The sequence below is a fragment of the Malania oleifera genome, chromosome 3, assembly GCF_029873635.1.
Source record: "Malania oleifera isolate guangnan ecotype guangnan chromosome 3, ASM2987363v1, whole genome shotgun sequence".
NCBI lineage: Eukaryota > Viridiplantae > Streptophyta > Magnoliopsida > Santalales > Ximeniaceae > Malania > Malania oleifera.
In genome coordinates this window covers 54,955,338-54,964,340 of record NC_080419.1, presented here as the reverse complement: position 1 = coordinate 54,964,340, position 9,003 = coordinate 54,955,338, and the positions used below count along the sequence as shown (strand labels likewise).

General features: G+C 36.5%; 1 protein-coding gene across 1 annotated transcript; it reads right to left on the bottom strand.

Annotated features, from left to right (window-relative positions):
- Positions 1-3,443: 3,443 nt before the first annotated feature.
- On the bottom strand, positions 3,444-8,410 carry LOC131150248 (receptor-like kinase TMK4). The gene is made up of 2 exons (XM_058100854.1): positions 5,841-8,410; positions 3,444-4,445 (listed from the first exon to the last, which is right to left on the bottom strand). Exons 1-2 carry the CDS (start codon positions 8,098-8,100, stop codon positions 3,931-3,933), a joined length of 2,775 nt encoding a protein of 924 aa, XP_057956837.1. The 5' UTR covers positions 8,101-8,410; the 3' UTR covers positions 3,444-3,930.
- Positions 8,411-9,003: the final 593 nt, after the last annotated feature.

The window sequence follows — 9,003 nt, the reverse complement described above, 5'->3', positions numbered from 1 at the left end:
CCCTACTCCAACTGGGCTCTAATACCACTTATTAGGACCCTGTGAGCAATTAGAAAATTATGAACACCAAAAATTTACGTGGTTCGATCAAGATCAACCTACGTCCACAGAGCACGCCACAAATTCACTAAAACCGGTGGAAAAATACAACTCTCTTCTTCCTCTCACTCTCTTCCTCCTCTTTTTCTTCTTTTTGCTCTCTGCACCTCTCTTGTACATCTCATAACTCCACAGCTTCTCTATTTATAGGGCTTTGGAATCAATTACAATTAAATACGATAAATCAAAAAGATAAGTTTCATCCATTTAAATTAAATAATGGATAATAGCTCCAGCTTGCAACGCGTCTCCAGCACAACAGTAGAGAACAAATCAGAAGGGTATAAAGATCATATGGCCTACAATGAAGAACATCTTAGATCCATTAAAGCAATTCGATAAAGTGGAGTTGGAGATTTCGAAAACGCATGTCTCTTTACTAATGTGATACTAATAAAAAAAAAAAAAATTCAAAGTCTCTGCATGACTTTGCTAAGTACAATAACATGGGTTGTCCAAAAATATATCGAAAATTGTATGCAAGGAAGATGACACCATATGCAAAGAATTAGAAACTACTTATATATATATGTCTTCCATAAGAGCTTGACTAGGCTTGCACTATGGTGGTATGCCTCCTTATACAAAAGCGACGTTCAGAAATGGAGGGACTTGGCAAATCTTTTTTTGATCGGTGTCGTAATTGATTGTATAACTTTGCAAAACATAGAAAAGAAAAGCTATAAGACTTTCAAGGATTATGCGCAGAGATTGAGAGAGGCTACAACACAAGTATACCCCAAGCCTTTTCTTGCAACCTAAATGTGTTGATAGATGGTATATCAAGCATGATTTTAACTTTCAAATCAAATTGACTGATCTGATCGAGTTTGATTAGTTGGGCTAGAATTGAGTCCCTGGTCAGTCTAAGTGATAAGATGAAATAGGATTTGAAGGAAAGTGGAATCAACCCATCTAAAATTTGGGTAACTTGACTTGATTTGGCTAGGCTTGATGAACTTGTTGGGTTGACTCGACTCCTTATGCTATGGAAAAAGCAGAAGAAATGTAACTCAGGCTATGGGGAAGCTTGAGCCTGTATTTGATGCTACAATGTTTGGAACAATATAAATATGCGCATGTGCCACAAGGGTATTTGTGTGTGTGTGTGTATAATTATAAATTTATAATAATTTTTAATCAAATAATATTTTCCCATAAATAATATTAAGTTTAAAAATATTTCAATAATAGAAAAAGTAGTTTTTTTTGTTAATTATTTTCCTAGCTGACTATTATAATTTATAAAAATTATACAAATATATATACACACAATGGGGGCTTAGTAACCTTTTTTTTTTTTAAAAAAAAAAGAATTGAAATTATGTAGATAATGGGGATATTAGAGGAGATTATGGTAGATCTAAAAAGTATTTAAAATTTTAAAATTAAAATTATTTTATTAAATACTTATGCATCCACGTTTTTTAAATTTTGAAAGTAAATGATTGTAAGAATAAGGACACTTGGAAAAAAAAAAATAATAATGAGGAGGAAAAATGTTGACTTAAAAAATCACTTATAGCCTTCCTTTAATTAAATTAGTGTGTCTATGTGGGCAACTAATTTGACCATTGATTTGGCTCATAGGTTCGACCACTCTAACTATTCAATTTGAATTTTAAGATCATGATAAGAAACTTATATAAAATAAATAAGATGAAAGACCCTACTAATTATGCATTGGAAGCTTAAAAATTATGGAGGGGAGCTCAAAAGGTTTTTTCCAATCAAGAAAATCATATTCATATGTACATATAACCTTTTGATCACATTAGGTTTAATTTACTTACTGTTTAATAAATTGTTAGAGATACATCAATAAGGTTGCCCAAATTGAATTGAAGTTTAGAGTAATAATTATAACACAGGCATCCACTCACAAAGGCATTTATCATAAATGGTCTTTGCTTAGAAAAGAAAGTGTAGACAAAGATGGGTGGGCACAAAAGTCATACCAAATTAAAGGGTCTGTTTTCCAATTCAAACACCTTGACCCCTGCCCTGCTCCATCATCTCTCTGTCTCTCACTTCCCATGTGATATGCACATCATAATTAATACACTTTTATTATTACTACCACCATGCTATTTCTTGCTTTCCCTTTCCTTTTTCTTTGTTCTTTCAGCTTTGACATTAATGATATATAAAGACTTTGTTAACACAAAAAATAAATTAAAATAAGAGTATATTGAATTATGTGAATCTAAATAAAATTTAATATTATATTTTATTTACATTAAAACTAATTCAAATCCACTTAACAATAGATTAAAAAAATATGAAATTAATTGGATATAAGTTTGGCATGAAAAGATAGAAGACGGTCTTTTTCTTTATGCCAAAAGGTAACCTTCTCTTAGATTTGATGAACAGATAATGACCTCTTTTTCGGTTTCAAAAATTTCAGAAATTTTCTTTGAGATTTTACAAATTCTTAGGATCTTTTATTGAGTTTGTCAGAAGGATACAAATTTTTTCTTGTATTTTATAAATAAATAAAAAAAAAGACATTTTTTTAGGGGAGGTCTCAATGCTTTTGACAAACCTCGGAAAAGGTCTGAAATTTTTGAAATTTTAGGAAAGACTAGTAACATTTTTGAAACCTCAGAGGAAACCCCATTTTTTTTTTTTTTTTTTCAAATTTCAGAGAAGGTAAATATCTTTTACCATTTTCTTTAAATATTTTTTAAAGTGTTTGGTCTGTAATGTAAAATTTGTTTCTGAAAATAATATATATTTTCATGGAACTCTTCAACACCAGCATTTTTATTCATATTTTAAAAGGTTGTAATCTATATCTCCTATGAGAGGATTAACAAAGAAAAAGTAAGTAGTATTTTTAGGCCCGGAGAAGCATCAAATCAATTTTACCAAAGGTAAAATTATGTATGCTTTTCATTTTTGCAGTATAGAAGGGGAACCTGGCAAACAATTTTTTGTTGAAAATTTTGAGACTGATGACAGCATTATTATTATTATTATTATTATTATTATTATTATTATTATTATTATGAGGTTTTCAAGAATACATTTGCCTCTCATTAAGGTAAAGTTATTTTTTTACTCTTTATTTGCACTAATCATTATTAAAGCGCAAAAAACTTTATAGCCGTTGGAAATTTGAACCTAGAGTTCTTGCATTCAAACTTGGACCACTGGAGCTAAAAAGTGCATGGGGCTAGATTTAGTCTTTGAAATAATATGAATAATAAAATATTCATATTGAATACATAAACTTGGTTTAGATGTTAACAAAATTAATTAATTAGAAAATTCTTAATATATATTTTAACGCTCGTAACATATATTATTTATATACAACACTCAATAAGTGAGACACATTTAAAAATATACATATAGGCAATGCCATTGTCAAAAGTTATTAAATTTTTTTGCAATTTACACTAAAAACCATACAGGAAAATGGGCACTCCCTCCTGACATAAATCAATGCAACAATTAACAAATATACATTTTGTGATACATCAAAATAAATATAAAATAACAATGGAGGAACACAGTAGGCAAATTGGACATTTTTTTTCTGCCCCACTCCCATCATCAAGATATCAGTTGGCTTCGACCAAAAAACAGGGACATCAGTTAACTTTAAATGAATCCTACAGAAAACAAACAATAAATCTATTCGCACAAACAAAAATCATAAAAATAGGAGGCCAAAAAGACTAATAACGAACAAATAAATTTAATACAATCTTACAGTTCTTCAGGGATTCACCAGATTAAACAGCTTGGAGATCTTTCTTCTTGCATCCTGTCCTAAAATGGCATTTCACCCTTTTCATTGACACGTGTGTCCTGCTTCTTTCACCGGCAATCCATTGAATCAAATGTGTCTGCGAACCCTGAAGGTTTTGAAGGAATACTAGATTGGGACTGACTATAGGACAAATCATTAAACATTGTGGAAGTGCCTTCGTTGTTTTGCCATCTTTGTAGAGCTTGAGGAAGGCTCATGTCGAGGTTAATGCCAGAGCTCTCTTCTTCTTCGTGGCTAGCAGGTTTCCACAATTGCACAAGAGGGCCCAGTACATTAACAGCGTGGCCCATATCAGGTCTCTGATAGGACTCACGAGCAGTACAGTGACCTGCTAGTTCAGCTACTTTGCAAATGCTCTCATATGTGTCATCATCAAACTCAAGAGTTTGATCAATACACTTTCTGATACCATCCTTGTTGATTAGAACCCTCCGAAACCATGTGACCAAATGAGCTCTCTCATCTGGCAGGGTATCATCCAGTGCTTTTCTTCCAGTGATTATCTCCATCAGAACCACTCCAAACGCATAAACATCCACTTTGGTTGTCACTCTTCCTGTAGCTGTTGGACAATCTAAACATCAGTAGACTAAAATAACAGTTGTGAAACAAGATTTTTGCCAGCTTAAGAAATTTGAAAAAACAAGTAATTCAGCAACTATGAATGTAACATAAGAAAATATTGAAAAACAGGGGATAAAAACAAATGGGGGGCACAGGGATATTCTTTCACACGTGTATTATCTAGAAGAAAACAGTATGACTCTTGTTTCACACTTGTGCTATCTTGTTTGAAGAACACAAAAGCATTTTAAGTTAGCTCAAATTGAAGTCGTAAGGCAGGATACACATCAGTTGGTATGTGGCTAAAAGTATGCACATGGTATTGCATGTGCCCAAATTCACGTACTAATCTTTAGGCTGTCAAATAATGGACACCCCTAAATCGTCAATTTCTCCAGGAATCTCCAATTTTCAACATCAATACCACAAATCGCAATGATTGAAGTAACATAACAGGCACAGCAGCAAATCAATGTATAATAGGTCTAATTATAATGATCACATGACCAACAAATTATTTGCCATAGCCTTACTATTTATTGGACATGCCAACAGAGTAGCGTGTGCCCAATACATATCATAATCATTATTTGTATCTGACATGAGTACCAACATTTAAGCTTCAACAAATTTGTTTCAAAAATCACAGCTAGTACTAAATTTTATTTGATGGGTTCAATCATCGGAGTTTAAAATTTTAAAGAAGTTTGTCCACAGTAGAAATATAATAAATTATCATTACAAGATCTGAGCACATATTTAAATAAAAAGCAAGGACAAAAAAGAAAAATAATAATTCACAATCCCCACATAATCTTCAATGAGCTAGATGGCCCCATTTTGAAGTTAGAAATATCAAGGACAAAGAAAATGTGAAGGAAATCACTTCAGCGCCAATATTTCTATTCTACATGTCATATTCTTCAATTTTTTTGAACATCTTGATATCTTTCTTTATAAAGGGATAACACAATAAAAAGTTGATTTCCTTCTTATTTTCTTTTCCTTTCTTTTCTCTCATCCTTGATCAAAATGAAGCCTAAATTTCTGGTATTGGGCATGTGAGAATATGATGCCATTAAGGTAAGAAATGCTATTTCTCTTCTTCCTAATTCTATTCATGCAGCCTTGTCTGGCTCTCTCTTGAAAGGTGCTTGTTCATATTGATTCTTGAAGCATGGTTTAGTCCAAGAAAGGTCTAAATTAATCATAAAAGCAAGAGGATTACAAATTCTTAAGCATTGCTGCGGTTTCTTAGCAAAAATAATTACTGCATTGGACAGTTGAATGAATCCCATATGTGATAAAAAGCCTGAATGACTGAAATTGAGCAATTCTCCTTGTAAAATTATATGATTATCAACAATTAACAAAATTTAAAAGTTGCACTCACCAGCATATTCAGGTGCAAGATACCCAAATGTTCCTGCCAGCCTCGTTTCCACAGAATACTTTCCATCAGGCGCATTTTTAACTAAACCAAAATCAGAAACCTTGGCCCTCATGTCATCACCAAGAAGTATGTTAGAAGGTTTCAAATCTCTATGAATAAAACTTTGTTGTGCTAAGCTATGTAAATATTCAACACCCCTGGCTACATCTAATGCTATTGTCACTCGCTGCTTCCATGTAAGTGGAGAAAAACCATGCTCGCACCACTCAAACAAATGCTCCCCAAGAGTCCCCTTTGGCATGTACTCATATACCAAAATCCTCTCACTCCCATTGATACAAAAACCTAAAAGAGCAACCAAATGCCTATGCCTAACTTTTGTGAGAACTGCAATTTCAGCTTGAAACTCATTCATTCCTTTTGAGCCCATTGCCACAGATTCCATCCTCTTCACAGCAATCTTCGTTCCATCATGCAATTCTCCTTTATAAACAACTCCAAATCCTCCTCTACCCAGTATATTATCTTCACTGAAATTGTTAGTCACCTGCCGAAGAACTTGGATAGAGATTGAAACATTTCCACCTTCAAAAACTTGAATTTCAGTGTGATCGCCACTGCTCTGGCTGTGTAACTCACTTGGCACACCACCATAACCACTCATACCACCCATTATACCATTCTGCACCATTTTCTGCCCATTTTGGGGATTCTCTACCTTGCCAAATTTTCGATGTCGTCTTATTGCAAAACATTTAAAACAGAAAAACCCTATAATCCCAAGAAAAACTATGACAGCAATAACAATACCAATAATCAAACCCGATGAAACAGAACTAGTGGATGATCCGGATGGGCTTCCAGCAGGTGAAGTGGCACCCTGCCCAGAATTTGTACTCCCACCTCCTCCACCTTCAGAGCTTGAATTCTTTCCGAGCAAAGGATTCCCTGTTGTAGTCAGCTTCACCGACGATAGAAAAACTGGTATTTTTCCAGTAAGGTTATTGTTGGACACATCTAATGTCTGAAGCTGCTTCAAACTTGTCAAGCTATCAGGAATGGAACCTGTAAGGTTATTATCATTCAAAGAAAGGCTCTTGAGCGAAGTAAGATTCCCAAATGCCGGTGATATTGTCCCTCCAAAATATCGCTTCCCAAAATTCACAATAGTCACACTCTTCCTTTGCGCATCGCAAGTAATGAACGTCCATTGTTGGCAAGCATCATTTCCTTGCCAAGATTCAGCCAAAGTCATGGGATAGTTTAAGGCCCCAGCAATCTCGAGCAATGTAGTGACTTGAGGATCACAAGAACCCGCATCACTTCGGCAAAAGCTATTAGTAGTACCCAATTCAGCTTTCACATTTTTCCCGAAAACAGGCAAAGGACCTTGCAATTTATTGTTCGTTAATGAGACGTTGGCCAAATTAGGAAGGGAAATTACCGAAGACGGCACAACCCCGGTGAACTGGTTGTCGCGAAGCTGCAAATCCCAAAGTGATTCGCAATTGGAGAGGTCAGGGATCGGACCGGTGAAGGCATTGTTTTGCAACCACACCTGGTACAACTGAGACATGTTCGATAACACGCCGATCCCGCCGGAAAGCCCCATCGCCTGGTTGTTCAGCCACAGGTTCTTAATCGCAGATCCGGCGAACGACGCCGGCAGAGCGCCGGTGAGGTTATTGTAGGACAGCCGAAGGTCCTGCAAATTCGGGAAAGAAGCGAAGATGTCCGGGATCACACCAGTGATCTGGGAATTGCTGGCGTAGAAGCTGACGAGGGTGGAGGACTGAGTCAAGTCCGTAGGGATCGTCCACGGGTCGAGATCCAGGTTCTGACTCAGACTGAAGGTGGTAAGGCTGGTGAGCCCTTGGAAGAAACCGGCAGGAATGGAGGTGAAGTTGTTGTCGTTGAAGTAGATTTGCTGGAGGGAAGAGAGGTTGGCAAGGGAGGGCAATGCACCGGAGAGTTGGTTGTTCTGGAGGGAGAGGGTTCGGAGCTGAGTCAACTCGTTGAGTTGGGAGGGGAGGACGCCGGAGAGGGACTTGGAGGCGAGGCTGATGGAGGTAACTCGGCCGGAGTTGTGGCAATTGACGCCGGTCCACGAGCAGAATTTGGAACCGGTCCAATCGGAAGGGAGGGAGGAGAGGGCAGAGGCCAGCTTAGTCATCACGGCGGCGTCGTCCGCCGAGGAGAGAGAGACAAAGGAGAGAGAAAGTACGAAGATCCAGAGGATCCCCATTGTTGCAAGCCCCATTCGGGCAGAGGGCGAGGGAGAAGCAGAAGCGAATATAGAGAGACGATGAATTTGAGGTCAGGAGTGGAACTCTTTGAGAAGGGTTTTTCCCACTGTGGTTGAGGGGGAAGAGAGGGAGAGAGTTGTTGGGCACTTTTTAGCTACTATTTTCGGTTTTACATTTTTATGTTTGAGAATTGAGAGAGAGAGAGAGAGAGAGATTGGTCGGGGCGGGTGGAATGAGGTGGAATTCGGTGACAGGCTGGCGCTGAGTGGGGTGAACGCGGAGGAAGGTGGGGCCACTTTTCATCTCAGTCTCCAATTAACTTCTGGCAGAGACGCGTAACCTAAAACCTACATTGGCCTTGGCCTTTGCCTTGGCCGTCGCCTCGGGTTGCGTTGCGTTCTCTACCCTCTACGCCTTTCCCTTGAAAGTGTTGTACAGTGCCGTCTGTTCACCGTTCACCTTTCTTTTCGTATTTCGTATCCCTTCAGATTACTTCTTTCCAGAACATGTGCCCAACAGAATATATATAGAGAGAGAGAGAGAGTAATGTGTAAAATCAAAATTTGTTCATAAATTTGATATATTTTTTATTTTCTTTCTTAATCAACTAAACATAAAAATGTGAATTTTTTTAATATTTTTCTTTCATTTTTCTAATATTTCCCAAGTTTCAAATAGAATCAAAATGAAATGAAAAATCAAATAACTCTCTTAAATCAATCTTATTTAACAACCCAACCAACACACTCAATTTGACTACTAAAAACCAAATTGACCCAAAAATCAATTTGGAATGGTTTATCAGTCAATTGATGGTGTTCTATTTTACATAACTCAATCATATGGATTGATTTACGGGTTTAGCGTCTAATTCATCCAACAAAATTTAAAACATCTCTTTGTGTGTGTGTATATAT

Excerpts from the sequence above, each read along its gene's own strand:
- LOC131150248 (XM_058100854.1), bottom strand. The coding sequence starts at position 8,100 with ATGGGGCTTGCAACAATGGGGATCCTCTGGATCTTCGTACTTTCTCTC. Across the intron at positions 4,446-5,840 it reads TCTTGCACCTGAATATGCTG|CTACAGGAAGAGTGACAACC; the intron begins GTGAGTGCAACT and ends ATTGTCCAACAG.